Here is a 27,281-nt window from a genome sequence, read left to right as displayed (position 1 = left end):
ATGGGTATATTTGACGAGGCAGCTCCCATTCAGTATGCAGGTATATTTCTTTTTATGTTGTTTAACGTCCATCTCGAGAATTTTCCACTCATTTTGTCCTATACTCGGCACTTACGGCCTTTGAGCAGTGCGGGGTCTTTTTCGTGCCAGCACCTACTGCGACACGGGGCCTCGGTTTATACGGTCTCATCCGAAGGACCGGTTTCCACGTCCCACAGTGGGATTCGAACCCGCGACGTAAGGATAACTTCTTACTTCGCAAAGTATGCAGGTATAAATGATGCTGTAGAGTATATTAAACAACTAGGGGAAACTTCATTCTGTTGCAAAACAGACATTCGGTCAACATTTAGAATACTGTCTGCATTACCAATGGATTATGAGCTTATTGGCTTTTATGTGGGAGGACAAATATTTCTATGACAAGTGTTTTCGAGCAGTTTAGTAATGCAATTGAATGGATCGCTAAGAATAGGTTAGGCTGTAGTTCATATACTGGATCGCCGAAATATGGCTGAAATATTGCCAACTCGGCGTTAAACAATAATAATCAATCAATCAATCATGTACTGGATGATTTTCTTTCTATTGAGCAATCCAAAGTTTTATGTTTACAGAAATTTAAATGTTTTCCTGAGCTTTGTGCGGACATTGGAATTCCCCATCGCAGCAGAAAAATCCGTTCTTCCTACACAGATTATTGAGTTTGTTGGAGTAGAGGTAAATGTTAGGTTAAGGAAACCCGCTTGTCCAGAGATAAGATTTTAAAATGTACATATTTGCTTCAAAGTTTTATTAAAAAAAGACAGATGTTCTATGAAAGAGATGCAATTACATATACGGGTTTTGTCAGGTCGTGCATTTCTCGAATGTTGTATAAATGTGCTGATGAAAGTTTCTGAAAATAAAAGGTTTATAACCATTGATACGGAATGTAAACAGGATATGTTCCTGTGGTTGACATTTCTGGAAGGGTATAATTGAAAGACTATGTTTTAAGACGAGAAATTTCTGTATAGCAACACCCTCCAGTTGTATACAGATGCTGCACAGTTAAAAGGCATTGAAGGAATCCATAAACTCAATAGTTGTATGGTAGTTTTCCTGAAAACTGGAAGAACTTAAATATTACGACTTTAGAGTTTTACCCAATAGTCCTTGCAGTTGCTATTTGGGAAGATTATTTGCTATTAACTCCATTCTGTTCTTTACTGACAATGAAGCATTAGTTCTGTTATTAATAAACTAACTAGCAAAGATTCAGTAGTGTTGCAGATGGTTAATTATGTGGTCATGCAATGCTTGGAGCATAATATTGTATCTAAAGTAAAACATATACCTCGTAAACACAATAAGTTGGCAGATAGCCTTTCTCGATAACAGGTTCAAGAATTCTGGAAGTTAGCACCGGGTGCACAAGCAGAACCAACCATGGTGTCAGCAGCACTGATGCCTCAAAACTTCTGGACGACATTGAAAAGCTTACAACTGCAGCTATAGCACCATCAACAACAGCTACATATAACAGAGCTTGGCGGGCGTTCGCATCTTTCTTTTCTTCTTACAGTATGCTATTGTACTGCCTTTGACTTCAACCATAGTTGCTCTTTTGTAGCGCATCTATTTTCTGCATCATTTTTCTAGTCTATCAGCACTAGGAAACCTGCACAAAATTTTGAATTACTAGGATCCTACAAACTCTTCTTTATACAGAAACTAATTGTTGGAACTTATCGTTTGGGCAATACATTTTATATTAGATTACCAATTATAAACCATATATTACACCAATTTGTATCATGTCTACCACAAGTGATTCCGGAAGAAAACAATCAGAAAATGTTTCTATCTTTATTCCTATTTGCATTTTCGGCATTTGCACGCATTTAAGAATTAGTCGGCTCTGAGGGTCATTATGACCAAGTCATCCAACTTTCAGATGTCACTTTTACATGTAAATCAAGAAAGGCTTATAGGGTCAATGTAAAACTTCATCCAACTTTCAGATTCTCTAATGGGACGTAAAACAATATATAATCAATCAACAATAGACAGAAGTAAAAAATGTTCAGTGAGATACGAATGGGCTATTCCTTGATAAATATTAAATAAATGGTTACATCTAAGCTGAGTGACTCTATCTTAGATATTTAAGTACAGGTCCACGTAAGAATCAGGCAAAATCAAATTTTCGTGATAAGTCAGTGTTTGAGAATTGACTTGAAACTTCACATGGTTATGCATCAGGACATATATATTGCATATGTTCAATGATTTGGAAATATTCAGGCTTGTTCTAATTTAATAGGCAATATATTGAGAAAGTATTATGAACATGAGTAGTACAAATCTATACAATGGTATGGATATTGAAACCTTAAAAAATTAAAACAGCAAAGGTTATGAGAGAAAGTGATAATGAACAACGAAACAGATATTTAAAAATTATAATTTTAAATTTTAAAAAGTTTGGAAAATTGCGAGTCTAGCGTTTACTACCCCGATAATTACTTCCAATATTAGTGAATTTCAGTTATCGTTCTTGATTTATGACTTAATTTGTCGCTTGAGGGCGCTCCGTTTTTAAGTACGCTGATGCCGAAAAAACAGAATCAAATTGATTAAACATAGAATTTGGCATTTTATTTTGGTTTAATTAATCTACTGAAAATTAAGGAATTTCTAACTTCAAACTAAACATCTTTTTCCTTGAAATCTAGCGATACAGTGGATGTCAAATTTGATCGGGTTCAGGTTGCTCGAAACTTGTCTGTTGTCATATGGTGATATGCGGATTTGGGCAGGATTATTATAGTTTTACAGTTTGACTGCGTTATCAAAGATGCACAAGAGTTTATAACAGACTTCAAAGAAAATTGGTCTTCGAGTTACACAACGCACTTTAAACAATCGTTTCCAAACAGCAGTTTTATCGAAACTCTCAATCATAAAGTCATGTTGGCGAGGAAATGCGGACTTTTTCGAGTCATGCGACACTCGATTTGAGAACAACAACATAGCCTATGTAAATTATATATCTAACATTTATGGATTTATTTCCCGAAATCCTGCTGAAATATGGAAATTATCTTCTCACAAAAAAAGGAGTTCATGTGATGCAACACGTGCAAGTAAATAGTTTGTTAAGCTAACAGTGAGGAAAACCCTTTTGATGTCAACCAAAAATAATAAGCAAGCTTTTTCCACTAAGCTTTAAGTGCATTAATTTTTGGTCTTTTTCAAAATTATTTCAAAGTTGGGTGTAATTTTTTTTCGTCTTGAAAGTCCTTCCTATGAATTAGGCCAAAAAAAATAATAGTCTTGTTTCCTGCTACCCAACCTACCCTATTTTTTTGCACCCGACCCTAAAGTTTTTTTTCAAGTTTTGGGAGAAAAAAAAATCGGGAATTTCCGGAATTTCATCGTTCTGTCACTATAATCGGTTTCCGTGTTAACACAAAACAAGCATTTCATGAAATTCTTGTTTTAAATATTGACTTTCATAAAATACCACTTGAGTTGTGCATTAAAGACATGAAATTCAATTTTAAAAGACAATGTTGACCTGTGACATGTTTAATTTTACCTTGTATTAGTTCATATCCAAAAAATGCTGTCGGAAAAAAATAAAATAAAAATAAAAAATGAAGTAATTTTCCTACCTACCTACCCTATTTTTTTCAGGCTGGTAGCAGGAAACAAGATTATTTTTTTGGGCCTTAGGAGAACCCCATTTTATAAAATGGGTATAGATATTTTTTTTTTATTTTAAACTACCAATTAAAAAAAAAAATCTTGCTTAAGACTTTAAAAATGTTTTTTAGAGATAAGGAATTAAATTGTTTCATAATATTAAATTTTATGCTTATTCAGAGTTTAAAATACTTGGTAATATGCCACTGCATTTAATTTTTCAGACAAGTTCAAGTTGCAGAAGAGTTCTTTGGTCGAGTTTTTCTTCTCCTGTCCAAATTTCAAAATTTAGTGAAAAACGAGGAAACAAACTTTACAAATGAAAGAATTTTCTAAAATCACATCGAGCAGTGAATCTGGTGCCTTTTGGTGTGTTTAACCATCATAAAAGCTAGTGACAGTAGTGTAGGTAGAACTTTAGTCCTACATTGCTCATTAACTTTTGTAAACAAAGGGAATAGCATACCAATTGAGAATTAGAGTGGCGAGTACTATATGAGAAAACAACGGAAAACATCCAAAAGTAGAAGCACCACAAGTCCATATATTAAATTGATCAAGTTCAGAATTTTGAATGTGCATGTCTGCTTGAGAAGTACTGTAGTTTAAAAAGCATTTTTTTTTTTAAAAAATCATGGGATGGAATGATGATTATAAAGAACTGATATTGTAACAACTTTTCTTCTACAAATTTTGATCTTTGTATAATGTACAATGTAATTAATATATCAAGTAAATTGTTAACATTTAATAAACATGTTAAACCTTTTTGCAAATTGGTCATTGTTGATTTCTTAAGAATAAACTTGGAAATTTTTATATAAAAACATTTAGTTTAGTGTGTTGAACAACATGACATATTTATTAAATATGCAATTAAAAATAATATCATATTGTTGCTCATATAACGGTACAGTAAATCAAATGTTGCAGCTGCATCATTTTCTGCAGTTGAACAAAATCCTTTACATTCCTTTCATATACATGTAGTATGATTTAGAAGGAGTCGAAGAACTTAATGAATTTATAATTTTATCTATAAAAGTTGACAGTTTTAGGACATTGCTAGCAGAGACCAACATACTCTGACTTGTTTATACATAATAATTATGTCTTCATGTAGCATAATGTATTCTCAGACTTTGTTGTTATATATAAGTTAGTATTTGACAAACAGTAAAAGCTGAAAAACTAAATGAAAAAAAAAACATAAATGCTTATATAAGAAGAGTCACCCAGATAGATAGTGATTGGTCATCATGTTTACTATATGAAAAAAGTAATACAAGAAAACTGGATGCACCTGCTTAGTTTTGACAGCTGTTTAAAATAAAAACAGAAAAAAATCTGGAATCATCAAAGTTGGGTACTTAATATACATAATTTCGATCCCGATGATAATTCTCTCCAAAACTATTTTAGAGATATAAAATTAATTCCAGAGTAAACTTGGTACATTGAATAGAAAAATTCATAATAATGTGATAAATGTAATTAAGAAACAATTCAATAAAAGTTAAATTTTACACACAATGCACTTAGATTTAGGAAAAAATCTTGTCGAACTTCAAGCAATTTATCAAAATTTCTCAATAGTTTTCCTTTTCATAAAAAGCTGCTAATTTATTTTTCGACACTTTTTAAAGTGGAAAACTAATAATGAGCAGTTGTTTTATTTTTCCATGTGTAATAAGCTACATAATGTGTTTGCTGTTTTTAATAATATTGTTTTAAATTCACAATGTTTGTGACATCCGAAATGTATTGACATATAATTACAATGGTTACTATGGATACGACCTAGATATCAACTCCATGACAACTAATACAAGAAGGATACAGACTACTCTCAAAATAAAATAAGGTTAGATAATTTATGAAAAACAACAACACTTGTTACTTCTGTACTGAAATTCCTCTTTTTTGGTTGACATTTTGGCCCTTAAATGCCCGAATCTATTTATAGTAACATCACAGCCTGGATGTGCCTTTTTGGAAAAATCATGATTTATTTTAATTACTACTGTATCAAGTAATAATATAAAAAAATATTGGCCGAATATGAAATATTCGACTTATCACCGATTGCCTGATTCTTACGTGGACCTGTACTTAAAAATGTTTGCTCTTGTGTAGTTGAGATGGTACAAAACATAAGGGAAACAGCTGCTACTGATAATATACAAATTAGGTTTATGGGGCGCTGGCAATCCAATACATTTTAAAGAATATATAAAATCAAATCATGTGCCCAGAAGTGAGTAACCTCTCATTGGTCTTGGCTTTCAGCTTGTGTTTATCGAATACCTGCTTGGGCCGGTATTCAGTTAGTTGGTATACATTTTACCCCGGCTTAACCATGTTCTATAAATATATTGTTATAGTCTTCCTACTGATTCACAGTGTGATTTTGAATACCTGCTAGGGCCGGTATTCAATTTAGTTGACAGAAACATGTATCGATACCCCTTGCTCGGCTGTTGCTAAAACGCGGAACGGAAAACGGAACGGAAAGCGGAACGGAACGGAAAGTATGATTCAGGTTAAATCCCTTAAAATATCAAAATAATACCAGAAACAGTAAATATCATATAATTTTTTTCATATTTCATCCTTAATTATGAAAATACGAGTTGATTTAGTCATGTTCATTCTCTTATTTATGAAGATGTCTGAACATAGACAAAGCACAGGGTACGGAAAACGGAACAGAAAATATCTAATGCCGTACATATATATACATGTAACATGTTTTGAGCGAATGCATATGTACCCATGCACCTTAGGTGTGGATAACATACATCTCTGTAACCCCCCCCCCCCCCCCCAATATAAATAACAATTTTATATTTTCTCGAAAATATGTCATTTCCCAATCAATTTCATCTAGACGTTATTCTGTGGAATAAGTTTGTGCTGTTTTGCACAATTTGGCCATATACATGTATGCTATATTTCTTCAATCCCGGTATCAGGTCCCTGTGGACTGCATCAACGCGGATCTGTATTAACTTTTTGTACTGTTTCCAGTGATCATTATCTCTAACACAAATGTATATATACTCTGTTTTTCTCTTTCTTACTGTCTGTTTCAAAACAACATTGCCCCTTTTATAATCAATAATGATGATTTTGTCTTTGACGAATAAGCCATTTTTAAATTCAGATTTGGATGAGTGATAAGTGCAGGCACGGATCCAGGAATTTTTTCCGGGGGGGGGGGGGGGGTCCACCCCAGTGAAAAAAAATTCCAACTTAGAAATTTCTTAACAAGCAAAAAAAAAAAAAAACAAAATAAAAATAATTGAATTATACCTATCTCTAATTCATTTGAAGATAGGTACAATTGATTTAAAGATAGGTACAATTCATTTGAAGATAGGTACAATTATTTGAAGATAGGTACAAATATTTGAATATATGTTAATTTGGCGTTCCATAGTTTTTGAGGAAAAAAAATCATGAATAAATCACATTGTTACGATAACTTTTAATGAGATATGATTTACATCTATAAGATAAAGAATATTGACTCCTAAGTCTGAATTATACCTGTGCTTAGTGAAAACTTGACATCAAATTTTCCGTTTTCCGTTCCTTTCCGCTTTCCGTTCCGTTTTCCGTTCCGCGTTTTAGCAACACCCCCCTTGCTCGGCCAGATAGTATAAACTTTATTACATAAATACCTGCTGAGGCCGGTAAATGTATGATGGCCCCCATGACACCCGTAAAAACAAAATGTTTAAGCCCAACAAAAGAATGTTGTTTGCCCTGTAGACGTTTAACGAAAGCGGTTGCATTGCCTAAATAAGAAAATTATACTTGGATTTTAGAGAGTTTTTCCGACCAAAGGTTGGATTCTACAGTTCTTGGTTCTGTTTCTGTGTGTGAAAGTTGCGTCCACAAGTGCCACTTAGCGAGTGAATTTAAGAAAAATGTGCTTTAGCAATATCACTCATTTTCTCTCCCAATACACGAGACAAAAATGCATGTACAAAACGCCTCCATCTACACTAAAGGCGTCGGTGGCAAAGGATATCCAGAGGTCAGTTGAGATATTTATTAATCTTGCCATTCATGTAGAAGACAAGAAATTTTTTTTCGCCAGGATAAACAAATAAACCTGACCATGTCTATTGCAAAATGAAGACAAAAAAATAATGAAGAACATGATGATATAACGACTGCTGAATTGTTGACAAAATTGAACAATAAGATATCTATTATATCAAGTATCTTAACTCAGTTGAAGGAGTTTCCAGATTTGGACAAAGTGTATTATTTTTAAAGGAAGTAGAGGATCTCTGCAAGAAGAATTGGAGACCTTGTAAATGAAATGTGTGAAAAGTGCCCTGATCTTTTTCAGGTGCTTTTCTCTGCCATAGGTATGTCATGTTCATGTAAACTTCATATCCGTTGTAACATGTATTCTTGATTCCATACCTTGCATATGAGTTCAAATGTATAAAACACGTATTTTCAAGATATTTATTTTTATTAGATGTAAGGAATAATTCAGATTAATATTATTGCAACTTTTTTTCATTTTAATGTTAAGGTAACAAAAGTCAATGGAGTCAAAACTTGCAACTATGTCAACAATATATTGTATAGTCCACTGTCAAAATGTGAAGGCCTGCGCTGTGCAGCGCATTTTTCACATATTATGTTGAAAAGAAATATGAAAATAACGAACAGTATTATTTAATATCGAAAGTCCAACGATACGATACAAACAAATTTGGAGGAGCGCAAACACGAAGCTCAAAAATTAGAGGTGATGTCAGGTGCCATGGAGGAGTGAGCATCTCCTGCCGACCGGTCACACCCGCCGTGTGCTCCTTGTCATAATCGGGGGAAAAAGACTCAGTTCCGTGTATAAATAATGGCCTAAGAATTAGTTTGTATGTGCTGACAAGGTCATTGTATCGACCATAAAACTTGCGAAATGATGATTTGAAACGAGACTGTTGATATCCTTGTTTCATCAACTTGTTTCTCAATAGCTTGCCTCGTTTTAGAAATTTTTCGTACGTAAAGCATGCTCTTCCGTATCGAATCAACTGAGAGACATAAACCCCATATGCAGGTGATCAGGGTATATTGCTACACAAGTAAGGGAAGTTGACAATTGAAAAAATTGAAGTCATCACGTTTATCATAAAGCTTTGTTGTTGGATTACCATGAAGGTCTTTTTCTAGTAAAATATTTAAATTTGAAACCGATGAGTCAGACTCGGTGGTTTCTTTTATTTCTGGCTCACCGGGATATACCGAGTTGATATGAATGAAAGTAACTATTGTTAATTGATAATACGTCGTAAATATATCTAAATGTCGAGTTGAAGGCTACAACAATTGTTTTCTTCTTCTCATATAGATTGTATGATGTTTTACGCTCTATTCGAGAATTTTTCACTATATGGACACGTCACCTTTACTAGGCACTCCGGGCCATCGACAAGTGAGATATCTTTATCGTGCCAACGCCTGCCGTGACACATGGCCTCGGTTTTTAAGGTCTCATCCAAAAGGCCCGTGACTTTCACTTTCTTGTGCCACGCGCTTGCTGAAGGAAAAGTCACTACCTTTGTTAGCGTCTCAGGTTTGACGCAGCGCGGCAAACGAGACTTCCCGAAGCGAGCGCCCAACCACTGGGCTACCGAGACCGGTTGACGGCATTGATGATGAGTCGCACTACCCGAGTTTCATGATATTTTGCATGCAAATAGTAAATTAATGCAAACAATGATACTTATTATGAGTCCTTTGTGTTATAAAAGGTAAAAGAACTAGGATGTATTGGAGGAGAAAACTTCAAAACAACTGTTCGAAGAATACTGTCCCACATCAAAGGGAAGGAACTGGCAACCCATGTCAACTGGGTGGGAAAAAGGGACAAAACTTCCTTTAAAAGCCTGAAATTGCGGAATGTTTTGATCCGTACGTTTTAATGATATTTCTTTAGCGATTTGGTTTCATGTATTTATTTGTAATGAGGATAAATAGATGAATTCTTGTCTAAAGTTTAAGTAAAAGTGATATATACTGCAAAGATTGTAATATGGTGTTCACACATGCTATCAGTGTATATGTGAACATCCAGATACTGATGAATTACTGTAAGTATAAGAATGATCCAATAAAAGTATCAGAATACATTTATTGGATCAAGAACTTCTGAATGCTTCTTAATTTTTAAAAGGTTCTGTGAGGAAAAATAGATTTACATTCAACAGCTACTGATTCTGAGATAGAGGAAGTTGCTAGAGATTGGTTCAGATTTGCCAAAGATGGGCACGGCGGACGCAAGGAGAGGGAAAGGAAAAAAATTAGTTCAAAAAGGAAAAGGCAATGCCAAATGAAGAAGATGAAACAAGTGAAAGTTTGTAACTTCTGAACTGGGACTTTTTGAATGTAAAAAGTAAAAATCTTTATATGATCAAGCTTTGTATCAACACCTTTAATTTTTATATACATTGTGTATAAAGGGAATTAACAATCAGTGAAGTATATTTTTCCTTAAGGTTTTTGAGGTGATCAAGTACACGAAGGACCTTGATCTTAAGAATCCAGAACACCATGTTGATTAATGTTCAGGACTTGCTGTTGTCAGGTCATTGAGACTTGTTATGAAATGTGTGTTTTAAGAATAACATTTATTTTTATGTAGGGTTTACGTATTTGACCAAAGTTGACTATCTTTCACTTTACTATGTAGAAGCAATGTTCATATAAAATTTGGTTGGGATATTGCTGGACCAATATGCCAATATTTATTGACAATGTTACACCAGTTTGCTCTTGCTAAACTAAACTACTAAACTAATCGTTGAAACGGCGCATCATTTAACGTCCCATCCGACGGACCAAAAATTAAAAAAAAATATATGAAAACAGTTTATCGATAACAAATCTATTGATAAACAAATGCTTGTTAAATAAAAACATCTAGATCTTACTGTAAAATTCAGTTTCTTGTTAGTGTTATTAAATTGAACAAGGATTAATGTTTGTAAAAAGATCATGCATCGACTACAAATTATTAAAGTGTCTACTTCGAATAGGCGAAAAATCAGTACACTCTGAAAGGGTATGGTGTATGAATATATTTTTTTTCTATAAATTGACCAATAAACTCACAAAATCTGTATATTTTATCAATTCACAAAATCTCTGTATTTTCATTAACCGAGATAGTCTCCATTATGTTTTGTATCACTATATTTTGAAATAATAACTTTGAATAATATTTTGATTCTATATTTACTTCTTACTACCTTCACAATGTTGATGACTGTTTGAATTCAAAATATACTTAAGAGAAACAATAGTTTCAGAGAAAAAAAGCAAAATGTACACAAATATCCGTCAGAATTAACTGAAACTCGTTATATAATTGTTCATATAAATAGGGAAAATTTCTCGAAACACGAATGTTACAGAGATGTACGAGACATGTCTTGTAAAAGGAGAGACAACCGCCAGTGGTCTTTGCTATTGAAGGGTAACAAGAATGACCTATTAATGAATTCAAGGGGGATTTTTTTTTCTTTCACACCCAAGTTATGAGTGTATATATGCTTCCATATAACTTTATATTTATCTCTCTGTGATCATTCACTCGACACATTTAATGGTAAGCCATTCTATGGATAATGAATAAATTGAATAATAAATGATATATTATGTTTATTACAGACAATAGCGAAGAAAGATCAGTTTCCTAACCAAAAAGGAATTTTTTCATTATAACATCACCCCCAACCAAGCCAAGTCCCCCCTGTTACGGGAGGTGGACAATTTCGTTAATTTCATGAGACCACCAAACCCCACCTGTCCCAGCGACCCCGTAAATATATATACCTAAAATGAATCGTTAAGCTTTAATCATAATCATCACAAACCCCACCTGTCCCAGCGACCCCGTAAATATATATACCTAAAATGAATCGTTAAGCTTTAATCATAATCATCACAAACCCCACCTGTCCAAGCGACCCCGTAAATATATATACCTAAAATGAATCGTTAAGCTTTAATCATAATCATCACAAACCCCACCTGTCCCAGCGACCCCGTAAATATATACCTAAAATGAATCGTTAAGCTTTAATCATAATCATCACAAACCCCACCTGTCCCAGCGACCCCGTAAATATATACCTAAAATGAATCGTTAAGCTTTAATCATAATCATCACAAACCCCACCTGTCCCAGCGACCCCGTAAATATATATACCTAAAATGAATCGTTAAGCTTTAATCATAATCATCACAAACCCCACCTGTCCCAGCGACCCCGTAAATATATACCTAAAATGAATCGTTAAGCTTTAATCATAATCATCACAAACCCCACCTGTCCCAGCGACCCCGTAAATATATATACCTAAAATGAATCGTTAAGCTTTAATCATAATCATCACAAACCCCACCTGTCCCAGCGACCCCGTAAATATATACCTAAAATGAATCGTTAAGCTTTAATCATAATCATCACAAACCCCACCTGTCCAAGCGACCCCGTAAATATATACCTAAAATGAATCATAATCATCACAAACCCCACCTGTCCCAGCGACCCCGTAAATATATACCTAAAATGAATCGTTAAGCTTTAATCATAATCATCACAAACCCCACCTGTCCAAGCGACCCCGTAAATATATATACCTAAAATGAATCGTTAAGCTTTAATCATAATCATCACAAACCCCACCTGTCCCAGCGACCCCGTAAATATATACCTAAAATGAATCGTTAAGCTTTAATCATAATCATCACAAAATTCCTTAAATGATCTTATTTATTTAAGATAAAATATGTAAAATAAAAAAAAAACACATATTGATAATTGAATGTTTGTTAAGAATTCTTTGTTTACCATTACATTGTTTTCTGAAGTATCACGATGAAGTATGAATGCTGAGGAAGACGATAAACAGACAATATCCTAATCCATGCGATGGTGATGATTTAACAGCCATGATGAAATAGTCCACGGTCTAATAAAGCGAATGGAAAATGCAAATATGGCCTTTGACTAGACAAAACGAGTAGTTGTGGTGGTTAGATTATTAAAAGGTTATTTTAAAAGTTAAATGAAATAAATTGTCTTCCAAGATTTGACAAGTTACATGAGACCATCAGAATTTAGTCGAGGTTTCGGCTGTTAAGGAATTATAAAGGGAAAATGATTCCCCACAACTGGGGATAAGTTTATGACACTACGTAGAACAATTCTGTTTGCTGAAAGCAAACATGGTATTTCAAGAAGATAGAAAAAAGAAAGAAGCAAATGAATTTCAGGAGATGTTTGCAGCACACTGGAACTAAAGAGTAGCGTGCGTAGCAAACAGAATACAAAGACTCCGTACTCTTAACTCACCAGACAACATGCCATCATCAAAGGATCATATCTGCTTGAAGAATCACGTAGAACTAGAAATATGTCCATAGGACATGAATGCCCTGCCGAGAGTATATTACTTAAGCAACATAAAAATTTGTTATTAGTGTATGAAATTTGATGGGAATATCTTGAATAGTCTTTAACATTGAAATTGAAATCTAAAAGTTGGATATAGATGATAAATTCTTACCAAATTATATATAAGTGCATAAGCTTACATAAGTATATCTTGAATGTTTCTTTACAACCAAGCAAAATGCAAGTTTATGAAAAGTGAAGTCAAGGTCACAGGAAAGTTCAGGCGTTTTTCTGATGCAGTTGAATAGTTCTCACAAATTCATATCAGCATATTAAGTTCGATGAAAATATTTTGTATGGTTTATCAAAAACTGAGCTTTGAACCTAGCTAAACGCATAGCGCGACGGAAGGACGGAAGACGGACATGACAAACACTATATGCCCCTCCATATTAATGGAGCATAACAATAATTAAAATTACAAATGAAAGTCAGGAATCCAACATACGACCAAAATGTGCATTTAGCACAATTGCTGATTGTGAGAATAACATTTTCCAATAGAAGGAGAATCTCTGAAGGTGAATTAATTTCTTGGTAGATTTTGAGAAGAGGATATCCGAACGAGATATTGGAGACAATTAAAAAATTATGCATTCTCTTGAATATTCAGAGAGGGCTCTTTTAAAGAGGTAATTGTTCTATTTTGTAAATGAAACGACTCATTTACAAATACAACAAAACAAACAAGATTCAGAACACATGCAACTGGAATAAGGTCTTGTGTAACTTAGTTTTTATGCAATCAAGTCAAAGATCAGTCATGCTTATGTATTAGAGCTCAAGTATTTCAATTTCATAAATTTTGCCCATTTATGTGTGGAAAAAATCATTCAGAATTAAAATTTATATCAGAATCAGTATGTCTGTACATAGTAAATGCAGTGTACAATGATACGTAGGTCACTTATGATAGTATTTTGACGCAAATGGGCATGGGTTAGGTAAAGTACATATTACAGATAATGTAAGTGATTTTGTTATTGACTTGTTAAAAATTGCGTGGATTAAAAGGGATTTCTTTGCAGAATGGAATTATTGGAAGTTTGTGGAAAAAGTACCAGGAAACTCCGGAAAGTCTTCATTTTATTATCCCCCGAGATAACTTCAGGAATCAAGCATCTGTTGTCCAAGGTGTACATGCTGATGTAGCACCGAATAGCAGACACGTTTTTCATGATCACAGACAGACTTGCCATTAGATGGATGTGCAGCAATGAGGCAGATCAACGCCAACTGCACCGGGTAGTCAGAACTGGAATTAATCAGAACAAGATTTATAAGAAAATATCTTGCTATATCAACGCAGGTAGGAAGTTTTATTTTGTACATTTAATTTGTTTCCCAATAGTATATCAGTTATTCCTCTTTATTTTAAGCATCTGTGGTTATTATTATCTCTGCTCTCAAAGACTAATATAAGCTTCAGATATTTAAACAACAACATGCTTTCTGCGTTAGCGGGTTAATTCATTTTTTGTGTAATGATAGCTACTTTCATAGTCCGCATGAATTGCTAAAGAAGGCATTTGCTGTTTATACATCATTGGAACAGGTTATGTATTTTTTTTTTATATATAAACCGCTTTGCAGTTTATGAAGCCGAAAATGCCCAACCAGTTTACATTTAAGGACATTCTGAATTCTTTTAACGTCACAATCGGTTTTTGTAACTACCACAAGTTGTCAAAAACAAAACCAAATATACCAATGGTTGAAAACTATAAGGATTTAAAGATAGTAAAGAATGTATATCAAATGTATATCTATATGTGCAGTCACATAAAAGAAGTGGTCAGAAGGGGATGTGACATTTGCTAATTACCCAACTTTTCAGAATTCTTTTTTTTTTGCCCATGGAAATGAACCTACAAAGAAACAATTAATGAAGATCCTGACAACTTATTCAGCAGCCCTCATGACTTATTTACAAATACAACAAAACAAACAAGATTAAGAACACATGCAACTGGAATAAGGTCTTAGTGTGACTTAGTTTTTATGCAATCAAGTCAAAGATCAGTCATGGTTATGTATTAGAGCTTAAGTATTTCAATATCATAAATTTAGCCCATTTTTGTGTGGAAAAAATCATTTAGAATTAAAATTTATATCAGAATCAGTATGTCTGTACATAGTAAATGCAGTGTACAATGATAAGTAGGTCACTTATGATAGTATTTTGACGCAAATGGGCATAAAAGTTAGGTAAAGTACATATTACAGATAATGTAAGTGATTTTGTTATTGACTTGTTAAAAATTGCCTGGATTAAAAGGGATTCCTTTGCAGAATGGAATCATTGGAAGTTTGTGGAAAAAGTACCAGGAAACTCCGGAAAGTCTTCATTTTATTATCCCCAGAGATAACTTCAGGAATCAAGCACCTGTTGTCCATAGGGTACATGCTGATGTAGCACCTAATAGCAGACACGTTTTTCATGATCACAAACAGACTTGCCATTAGATGGATGTGCAGCAATGAGGCAGATCACCGCCAACTGCACCGGGTAGTCAGAACCGGAATTAATCAGAACAAGATTTATAAGAAAATATCTTGCTATATCAACGCAGATAGGAAGTTTTATTTTGTACATTTAATTTGTTTCCCAATAGCATATCAGTTATTCCTCTTTATTTTAAGCATCTGTGGTTATTATTATCTCTGCTCTCAAAGACTAATATAAGCTTTAGATATTTAAACAATAACATGCTTTCTGCGTTAGCGGGTTAATTCATTTTTTTTGTAATGATAGCTACCTTCATAGTCCGCCTGAATTGCTAAAGAAGGCATTTGCTATTTCTATCATTGGAACAGGTTATGTATTTTTTTTTTATATATAAACCGCTTTGCAGTTTATGAAGCCGAAAATGCCCAACCAGTTTACATTTAAGGACATTCTGAATTCTTTTAACGTCACAATCGGTTTTTGTAACTACCACAAGTTGTCAAAAACAAAACCAAATATACCAATGGTTGAAAACTATAAGGATTTAAAGATAGTAAAGAATGTATATCAAATGTATATCTATATGTGCAGTCACATAAAAGAAGTGGTCAGAAGGGGATGTGACATTTGCTAATTACCCAACTTTTCAGAATTCTTTTTTTTTTGCCCATGGAAATGAACCTACAAAGAAACAATTAATGAAGATCCTGACAACTTATTCAGCAGCCCTCATGACTTATTTACAAATACAACAAAACAAACAAGATTAAGAACACATGCAACTGGAATAAGGTCTTAGTGTGACTTAGTTTTTATGCAATCAAGTCAAAGATCAGTCATGGTTATGTATTAGAGCTTAAGTATTTCAATATCATAAATTTAGCCCATTTTTGTGTGGAAAAAATCATTTAGAATTAAAATTTATATCAGAATCAGTATGTCTGTACATAGTAAATGCAGTGTACAATGATAAGTAGGTCACTTATGATAGTATTTTGACGCAAATGGGCATAAAAGTTAGGTAAAGTACATATTACAGATAATGTAAGTGATTTTGTTATTGACTTGTTAAAAATTGCCTGGATTAAAAGGGATTCCTTTGCAGAATGGAATCATTGGAAGTTTGTGGAAAAAGTACCAGGAAACTCCGGAAAGTCTTCATTTTATTATCCCCAGAGATAACTTCAGGAATCAAGCACCTGTTGTCCATAGGGTACATGCTGATGTAGCACCTAATAGCAGACACGTTTTTCATGATCACAAACAGACTTGCCATTAGATGGATGTGCAGCAATGAGGCAGATCACCGCCAACTGCACCGGGTAGTCAGAACCGGAATTAATCAGAACAAGATTTATAAGAAAATATCTTGCTATATCAACGCAGATAGGAAGTTTTATTTTGTACATTTAATTTGTTTCCCAATAGCATATCAGTTATTCCTCTTTATTTTAAGCATCTGTGGTTATTATTATCTCTGCTCTCAAAGACTAATATAAGCTTTAGATATTTAAACAATAACATGCTTTCTGCGTTAGCGGGTTAATTCATTTTTTTTGTAATGATAGCTACCTTCATAGTCCGCCTGAATTGCTAAAGAAGGCATTTGCTATTTCCATCATTGGAACAGGTTATGTATTTTTTTTTTATATATAAACCGCTTTGCAGTTTATGAAGCCGAAAATGCCCAACCAGTTTACATTTAAGGACATTCTGAATTCTTTTAAAGTCACAATCGGTTTTTGTAACTACCACAAGTTGTCAAAAACAAAACCAAATATACCAATGGTTGAAAACTATAAGGATTTAAAGATAGTAAAGAATGTATATCAAATGTATATCTATATGTGCAGTCACATAAAAGAAGTGGTCAGAAGGGGATGTGACATTTGCTAATTACCCAACTTTTCAGAATTCTTTTTTTTTTTGCCCATGGAAATGAACCTACAAAGAAACAATTAATGAAGATCCTGACAACTTATTCAGCAGCCCTCATGACTTATTTACAAATACAACAAAACAAAAAAGATTAAGAACACATGCAACTGGAATAGGGTCTTGTGTGACTTAGTTTTTATGCAATCAAGTCAAAGATCAGTTATGGTTATGTATTAGAGCTTAAGTATTTCAATATCATAAATTTTGCCCATTTTTGTATGGAAAAAATCATTTAGAATTAAAATTTATATCAGAATCAGTATGTCTGTACATAGTAAATGCAGTGTACAATGATAAGTAGGTCAGTTATGATAGTATTTTGACGCAAATGGGCATAAGAATTAGGTAAAGTACCTATTACAGATAATGTAAGTGATTTTGTTATTGACTTGTTAAAAATTGCGTGGATTAAAAGGGAATCCTTTGCAGAATGGAATCATTGGAAGTTTGTGGAAAAAGTACCAGGAAACTCCGGAAAGTCTTCATTTTATTATCCCCAGAGATAACTTCAGGAATCAAGCACCTGTTGTCCAAAGGGTACATGCTGATGTAGCACCGAATAGCAGACACGTTTTTCATGATCACAAACAGACTTGCCATTAGATGGATGTGCAGCAATGAAGCAGATCACCGCCAACTGCACCGGGTAGTCAGAACCGGAATTAATCAGAACAAGATTTATAAGAAAATATCTTGCTATATCAACGCAGATAGGAAGTTTTATTTTGTACATTTAATTTGTTTCCCAATAGCATATCAGTTATTCCTCTTTATTTTAAGCATCTGTGGTTATTATTATCTCTGCTCTCAAAGATTAATATAAGCTTTAGATATTTAAACAATAACATGCTTTCTGCGTTAGCGGGTTAATTCATTTTGTGTAAGATAGCTACCTTCAGAGTCCGCCTGAATTGCTAAAGAAGGCATTTGCTGTTTATACATCATTGGAACAGGTTATGTATTTTTTTTTATATATAAACCGCTTTGCAGTTTATGAAGCCTAAACTGCCCAACCAGTTTACATTTAAGGACATTCTGAATTCTTTTAACGTCACAATCGGTTTTTGTAACTACCGCAAGTTGTCAAAAACAAAATCAAATATACCAATGGTTGAAAACTATAAGGATTTAAAGGTAGTAAAGAATGTATACCAAATGTATATCTACATGTGCAGTCACATAAAAGAAGTGGTCAGAAGGGGATGCGACTTTTGCTAATTACCCAACTTTTCAGAATTCTTTTTTTTTTTTTTTTTTGCCCAAGGAAATGAATCTACAAAGAAACAATTAATGAAAATCCTGACAACTTATTCAGCAGCCCTCATGACTTATTTACAAATACAACAAAACAAACAAGATTAAGAACACATGCAACTGGAATAAGGTCTTAGTGTGACTTAGTTTTTATGCAATCAAGTCAAAGATCAGTCATGGTTATGTATTAGAGCTTAAGTATTTCAATTTCATAAATTTTGCCCATTTTTGTGTGGAAAAAATCATTCAGAATTAAAACTTATATTAGAATCAGTATGTCTGTACATAGTAAATGCAGTGTACAATGATAAGTAGGTCACTTATGATAGTATTTTGACGCAAATGGGCATGAGTTAGGTAAAGTACATATTACAGATAATGTAAGTGATTTTGTTATTGACTTGTTAAAAATTGCGTGGATTAAAAGGGATTTCTTTGCAGAATGGAATTATTGGAAGTTTGTGGAAAAAGTACCAGGAAACTCCGGAAAGTCTTCATTTTATTATCCCCCGAGATAACTTCAGGAATCAAGCATCTGTTGTCCAAGGGGTACATGCTGATGTAGCACCGAATAGCAGACACGTTTTTCATGATCACAGACAGACTTGCCATTAGATGGATGTGCAGCAATGAGGCAGATCAACGCCAACTGCACCGGGTAGTCAGAACTGGAATTAATCAGTACAAGATTTATAAGAAAATATCTTGCTATATCAACGCAGGTAGAAAGTTTTATTTTGTACATTTAATTTGTTTCCCAATAGTATATCAGTTATTCCTCTTTATTTTAAGCATCTGTGGTTATTATTATCTCTGCTCTCAAAGACTAATATAAGCTTCAGATATTTAAACAATAACATGCTTTCTGCGTTAGCGGGTTAATTCATTTTTTGTGTAATGATAGCTACTTTCATAGTCCGCATGAATTGCTAAAGAAGGCATTTCCTGTTTATACATCATTGGAACAGGTTATGTATTTTTTTTTTATATAAACCGCTTTGCAGTTTATGAAGCCTAAACTGCCCAACCAGTTTACATTTAAGAACATTCTGAATTCTTTTAACGTCACAATCGGTTTTTGTAACTACCGCAAGTTGTCAAAAACAAAACCAAATATACCAATGGTTGAAAACTATAAGGATTGAAAGATAGTAAAGAATGTATACCAAATGTATATCTATATGTACAGTCACATAAAAGAAGTGGTCAGAAGGGGATGTGACATTTGCTAATTACCCAACTTTTCAGAATTCTTTTTTTTTTTTTTTTTTGCCCAAGGAAATGAATCTACAAAGAAACAATTAATGAAAATCCTGACAACTTATTCAGCAGCCCTCATGACTTATTTACAAATACAACAAAACAAACAAGATTAAGAACACATGCAACTGGAATAAGGTCTTAGTGTGACTTAGTTTTTATGCAATCAAGTCAAAGATCAGTCATGGTTATGTATTAGAGCTTAAGTATTTCAATATCATAAATTTTGCCCATTTTTGTGTGGAAAAAATCATTCAGAATTAAAATTTATATCAGAATCAGTATGTCTGTACATAGTAAATGCAGTGTACAATGATAAGTAGGTCACTTATGATAGTATTTTGACGCAAATGGGCATGAGTTAGGTAAAGTACATATTACAGATAATGTAAGTGATTTTGTTATTGACTTATTAAAAATTGCGTGGATTAAAAGGGATTTCTTTGCAGAATGGAATTATTGGAAGTTTGTGGAAAAAGTACCAGGAAACTCCGGAAAGTCTTCATTTTATTATCCCCCGAGATAACTTCAGGAATCAAGCATCTGTTGTCCAAGGGGTACATGCTGATGTAGCACCGAATAGCAGACACGTTTTTCATGATCACAAACAGACTTGCCATTAGATGGATGTGCAGCAATGAGGCAGATCACCGCCAACTGCACCTAGCTGCAATAATGTAGCCCTCTCCGATTTTTTTAATCTCATATTTTCAGGAGAGGGCTACAATTCCACTGCATCTCCGTAATGGTGCAAATATATTATTTAGATACGGGTGACTGCAGGCAAAATAAATTGATTTTGCATTCAACTTACTTCCAATAAGACGGAATTTTTATTCACTATCAACATCATAGCCCTTTATACGCGAAAACCAAGTAAAATAAATCTGCGTGTTTTCCAGTCGTTCACCTCAGCAGCCATGACAGTTCTCGCGTGATGTACTGAGACTTGCGCTTGAAATTTAGAATCACTTGATAATGTAAATGTCGGTGTTGATAAATGTTTGTATTGTATGATATAACTAAACATCGATAAATAAAAGCATTCCACGTGATATTTTTATCATAAACAGTGATATTTATGCTTATAATAAGGGAAATCCATACAGATCCGCTCCCCTAGATCCCAAATTCTCATTGGTTGTCCCAAAATAAAATCGATCAAGGTCAGTAAACATGGCAGATAAATTCAAGTTGTGATGTTGACATACACGAAAAATAATCGATATGCGGATTGTTCTGTATATTTTTGAATCAATTCATGTCCTGCATAACTACATTTTATGAGTTCAGGTAAGATATGTTAATAAAATACCCAGTTACTGACAATTTGAGCCGAAATCTGTGCGGTAGTGAATCACTCCCGCACTTGCACCATTACGGAGATCCTAAGGAGTTGTAGCCCGCTCCCCCCCCCCCCCCAAAAAAAAAAAAAAAGGAGAGGGCTACATTATTGCAGCTAAACTGCACCGGGTAGTCAGAACCGGAATTAATCAGAACAAGATTTATAAGAAAATATCTTGCTATATCAACGCAGGTAGGAAGTTTTATTTTGTACATTTAATTTGTTTCCCAATAGTATATCAGTTATTCCTCTTTATTTTAAGCATCTGTGGTTATTATTATCTCTGCTCTCAAAGACTAATATAAGCTTCAGATATTTAAACAATAACATGCTTTCTGCGTTAGCGGGTTAATTCATTTTTTGTGTAATGATAGCTACCTTCATAGTCCGCATGAATTGCTAAAGAAGGCATTTGCCGTTTACATCATTGGAACAGGTTATGTTTTGTTATAAACCGCTTTGCAGTTTATGAAGCCTAAACTGCCCAACCAGTTTACATTTAAGGACATTCTGAATTCTTTTAACGTCACAATCGGTTTTTGTAACTACCGCAAGTTGTCAAAAACAAAACCAAATATACCAATGGTTGAAAACTATAAGGATTTAAAGATAGTAAAGAATGTATACCAAATGTATATCGATATGTGCAGTCACATAAAAGAAGTGGTCAGAAGGGGATGTGACATTTGCGAATTACCCAACTTTTCAGAATTCTTTTTTTTTTTGCCCAAGGAAATGAATCTACAAAGAAACAATTAATGAAGATACTGACAACTTATTCAGCAACCCTCAGGCGTTGATCCTTAACACTCTCAATGCTTTAAAAGCAAGGGCTTAAATTTTCTTCACCTAAATGCTAAATCCATACTTTAAAAGGTTCCAAAACTGCAAATAATTGCAACAAAATCAAAAGCTGCAGTATTAATTATATAGGAAACTTGGTTAGATGACTCCGTTACAAACTATAAAGTCAATTAAGAAGGGCATTCCAATATTAGAAGGGTAGTAACCGACATAGTGTAAGCATATATATTCGAGAATACATTGCTTTTACACTACTGACACTAATCTGGGTAAAAAGGAAAGCATTATATTTGGGCCTAAATCAAAACTATCCCAAGCAGCTGAAGATTTTTGTGTTAAATGTTACAATCACACTATTGGTGTTCAGAATTGTACAAGATATTTGGGTATTCTCATAGGTGAAATATGGAGATAGCGGACATTATTCAAGCTCAAAGTCCATTAAAACTATACAAATCGGGAGCAGAGCAAACACGGACCTCCAAAAACATGAGGTGGGATCAGGTGCCATGGAAAAGTGAGCATGCCCTGCCGACCGTTCACACCCGCCGTGTGTTCCTTGTTGTGATCGGTAGATAACGAAATCATCCGTCGACAATTCAGTGTGCAAATAATGGCCTAACAACGTCAGTCGGCATATGACTTATTGAATAGATTGTATTTGCTGACAAGGTCATTATATCGACCAGAGAACTAACGAAATGATGACTTCAACGAAACTGTTGATAGTTTTGTCTCAACAACTTGTTTTTCAATAGCTTACCTCATTTTAGAAATTGTTCATGCATAGAGCATGCTCTTACGAATCAACTGAGATATATACACCCCATACACAGGTGATAAGGGTATATTGCTGTATAAGTAAGGGAAGCTGACGATTGAAGAGTTAAAATCATCACATTTATCATAAAGCTTTGTTGTTAGATTACGATTAACGTCTTTTTCTAGTAAAATATCGAAATATGATTGATTGTATTTTGATTAACGTCCCTCTCGAGAATTTTTCACTCATATGGAGACGCCACCACTTGCCGGGGGAAAGCTGCAAATTTTGTCCTACACTCGGCACTTACGGCCATTGAACAGTGAGGGATCTTTTTCGTGCCAGCACCCACTGCAACACGGGACCTCGGTTTACACGGTCTCATCCGAAGGACTGGTCTCCACGTGCCATAGTGGGATTCGAACCCGCGACATAAGGATCAACTCCTTACTTCGCGACTCTAGAGCAGACGCTCTAACCACTGCGCCACGCGGGCGACTATCGAAATATGAAACAAATGCGGTGTGTCAGACTGTGTGGCATCTTTCATTTCAAGCTCACTGGGATATATCGTGTCATTCAAATTATTAGTGTATTAACCACATGTGTCATTCATTCATTCATACTTTATTTCCCTCATTAGAGGATAATGTGAAGACATAAAGTTACATATATACAATCAAGAATAAACACATAGTAAATATAGATACAAACAACAAAATAACATGCAATAAACGGCTAAACGAGCAAGGTGAAAGGGAAATAAGAAGGTAAATAAATTAGTCAATTAATAAATAAATAGTATCGATATATTCACAAACTTGTAAATTAAATGTCACTTTAAATTGTGAGTGTAAGTCGGTTGAGGCATTTGCTACTGGAATTGGAGGGCTCGGTTGTAACACGTGGCAACAAATGAAAGTCACGAATCCAACATACGACCAAAATGTGCATTTAGCACAATTGTTGATTGTGAGAATAACATTTTCCAATAGAAGGAGAATCTCTGAAGGTGAATTAATGTCTTGGTAGATTTTGAGAAGAGGATATCCAAACGAGACATTGGAGACAATTCAAAAATTATGCATTCTCTTGAATATTCAGAGAGGGCTCTTTTAAAGAGGTAATTGTTCTATTTTGTAAATGAAACGACTCATTTACAAATACAACAAAACAAACAAGATTAAGAACACATGCAACTGGAATAAGGTTTTAGTGTAACTTAGTTTTTATGCAATCAAGTCAAAGATCAGTCATGGTTATGTATTAGAGCTCAAGTATTTCAATATCATAAATTTTGCCCATTTTTGTGTGGAAAAAATCATTCAGAATTAAAATTTATAATGGAATCAGTATGTCTGTACATAGTAAATGCAGTGTACAATGATAAGTAGGTCACTTATGATAGTATTTTGACGCAAATGGGCATGAGTTAGGTAAAGTATATATTACAGATAATGTAAGTGATTTTGTTATTGACTTATTAAAAATTGCGTGGATTAAAAGGGATTCCTTTGCAGAATGGAATTATTGGAAGTTTGTAGAAAAAGTACCAGGAAACTCCGAAAAGACTTCATTTTATTATCCCCCGAGATAACTTCAGGAATCAAGCATCTGTTGTCCAAAGGGTACATGCTGATGTAGCACCGAATAGCAGACACGTTTTTCTTGATCACAAACAGATTTGCCATTAGATGGATGTGCAGCAGTGAGGCAGATCACCGCCAACTGCACCGGGTAGTCAGAACCTGAATTAATCAGAACAAGATTTATAAGAAAATATCTTGCTATATCAACGCAGGTAGGAAGTTTTATTTTGTTCATTTAATTTGTTTCCCAATAGCATATCAGTTATTCCTCTTTATTTTGAGCATCTGTGGTTATTATTATCTGTGGTTATTATTATCTCTGCTCTCAAAGACTCATACAAGCTTTAGATATTTAAACAATAACATGCTTTCTGCGTTAGCGGGTTAATTCATTTTTTGTGTAATGATAGCTACCTTCATAGTCCGCATAAATTGCTAAAGAAGGCATTTGCTGTTTACATCATTGGAACAGGTTATGTTTTGTTATAAACCGCTTTGCAGTTTATGAAGCCTAAACTGCCCAACCAGTTTACATTATTCTGAATTCTTTTAATGTCACAATCGGTTTTTGTAACTACAAGTTGTCAAAAACAAAACCAAATATACCAAAACGATGTTCCTGGAGCAAAATTTATTCACATAAGCATTGAAGAACACACTAATTTGCAACTTAAGAGATGGCTCAAATGTAGGGGTCTTTCTACATCTGGGAAAAGAAAAGATCTAATTGAAAGGTAAAACAAATAAAAAGTTTGGTAAACTATCTCCTATAAAATTCTGTTATTGTTTACTTCATTAGAATAGACTGGCATTTGTAGCTCAGGCTGACCAAGAGAAATATGTTAATAATTTTACACATTTAAGCAACATTGATATCTTTAACTCATTGGGAACCAAATCATCCACATTAAATTTTTAAACTATTTCACAGAAACAATTCATGTTTTATTACCCATATTTATTTACATGCACTATATTAGGGCTATAAAGTATAATATCACTCTTGACCCATGCGGGTACTGTTAAATGGGATAATGACTTAGGTCATGATAATTATTGAAAATTAATAAATGTAAAAAAAGTAGTGATTTAACTTAAATAATTTTGTACTTAGGTGTGAAAATGCAGTAAAGACTTGTGCCAAGATTGATCCTCGGGTAGATGAAGGAAAATGGTATGAGATGAAAAAAGAACCAACAAAACCCTCCCACCAAGTGCCATATCTACCAATATCAGGCTGGCATCCATTTCCCTCAAAAACCTTGCCCAAACATTTTGACTATGGTAATATATACCATTATCTTGTGGAGACTGTTACCTCTTTTGACTCCTTAGAAGTCTGCAGTGATACTGACAGTGATGCAGAAACTGGTCAAAGTTCTAGTGATGTGCACACCAGCAAGTCGTTTACGAAAGGGAGAAGCTTATTTAGAAGTGGACATGTGAAAAACATGGAAGATAACCAACAGAAAGATCACTACTTTTTAAAATCCACAGTTCTTGCATCATACTCGCAGAAATCTTATTCAGTGACACTCACAATATCAGAAAATTCAGGAGCAGTTAAAGAAGGGACATGTACATGCTCAGCAGCTGGGTTAGGTAGATGTGCACATGTGGCTGCCCTTCTATTCGCTTTAGAAGATTTTGTTTCGGAATTCGGGTATGATTTACCCACCTGTAAAGAAAAACTATGTAATTGGAATAAAGGAAGAAAGAAAAATAAAACACCATCAACTGTTCATTCTAAGGAATACTCATCGATGAAAAAAGAACTGAAGAAAAAAAGGGCTAGTGGAATCGAAATTATTACATCTGACCCAAGACCAAGCAATCAAAGACATACCGAAATTTCAAAAGATGAAAAAAGTAGCTTTAGGTCTGACCTGTGGCACATAGGTGGGGATAGTGGCTGTACAACCCTCTTAGACTATGAATATGATGACTTTTCCCTTGACGACTATGGTATTGAAATTCTAAAACAACAATGCAGTCAGTTTCAAGAAAATCTTAAAACTGCATGTGAAGAAAAATCTCACCCTTTCATGGCAGATAACACAATTAACCAATCAGAATCTGAGATGTGGATGTTTCACAGACAATGCAGAATTACTGCATCTAATTGCAAAGATGTTGTTTGTGTAAATAAGGGTCATACTGGGTTAGTAAAGCGTCTTTTATGGGCAGGCTGTCCTTTAACTCCAGCTATTTTGTATGGGCGAGAAAACGAATCTAAAGCATATGAGCAATACCTGAAAGAAAGTCCAAATTTTACAGTTGAAAAAACTGGACTATGGCTTAATCCAGCACATCCACAGTTAGGTTGCAGTCCAGATGGACTCTTAAAAGATGACCAGTCTGGACTTGAGGGACTTATTGAAATAAAATGCCCTTATGTCTTGAAGCATTGTGATCCCAACAACATGAACAATTGTAAGAATGTCTTAACAAAAAAGGAGCTAAACAACTTTTTTTGTACAATTGAAAATGGCAAACTTCGATTGAAAAGAAATCATAAATACTACTATCAAGTGCAAATGCAGCTTGGAATTTGTAAAAAATCTGTTTGTGATTTTATTGTGTGGTCACCAAGTGGAATGTCTGTCGAGCGTGTAAACTTTGATCAGACTTTCTGGAAAAACACATTTCCTAAGTTGGCGTCATTTCACAGGGAATACTTAGTACCTGAATAA

General features: G+C 34.1%; 1 protein-coding gene across 1 annotated transcript; it reads left to right on the top strand.

The window, feature by feature from the left end:
• LOC133199190 (uncharacterized) lies at positions 1 to 27,281 on the top strand. Its single transcript, XM_061335039.1, has 4 exons — positions 1 to 40; positions 24,032 to 24,122; positions 25,170 to 25,322; positions 25,703 to 27,281. Exons 1-4 carry the CDS (start codon positions 1 to 3, stop codon positions 27,279 to 27,281), a joined length of 1,863 nt encoding a protein of 620 aa, XP_061191023.1.

Source organism: Saccostrea echinata, unplaced genomic scaffold (genome assembly GCF_033153115.1).
Source record: "Saccostrea echinata isolate AGI-Se365-2 ecotype Australia unplaced genomic scaffold, CSIRO_AGI_Sech_v1 ptg000033l, whole genome shotgun sequence".
Taxonomy (NCBI): Eukaryota; Metazoa; Mollusca; class Bivalvia; order Ostreida; family Ostreidae; genus Saccostrea; species Saccostrea echinata.
The sequence above is the reverse complement of the archived record's forward strand: the minus strand, read 5'-3'. Positions and strand labels throughout refer to the sequence as shown.

Excerpts from the sequence above, each read along its gene's own strand:
- LOC133199190 (XM_061335039.1), top strand. The coding sequence starts at position 1 with ATGGGTATATTTGACGAGGCAGCTCCCATTCAGTATGCAG. Across the intron at positions 24,123-25,169 it reads GAGAGGGCTCTTTTAAAGAG|TTGTCAAAAACAAAACCAAA; the intron begins GTAATTGTTCTA and ends TGTAACTACAAG. Across the intron at positions 25,323-25,702 it reads AGAAAAGATCTAATTGAAAG|GTGTGAAAATGCAGTAAAGA; the intron begins GTAAAACAAATA and ends TTTTGTACTTAG.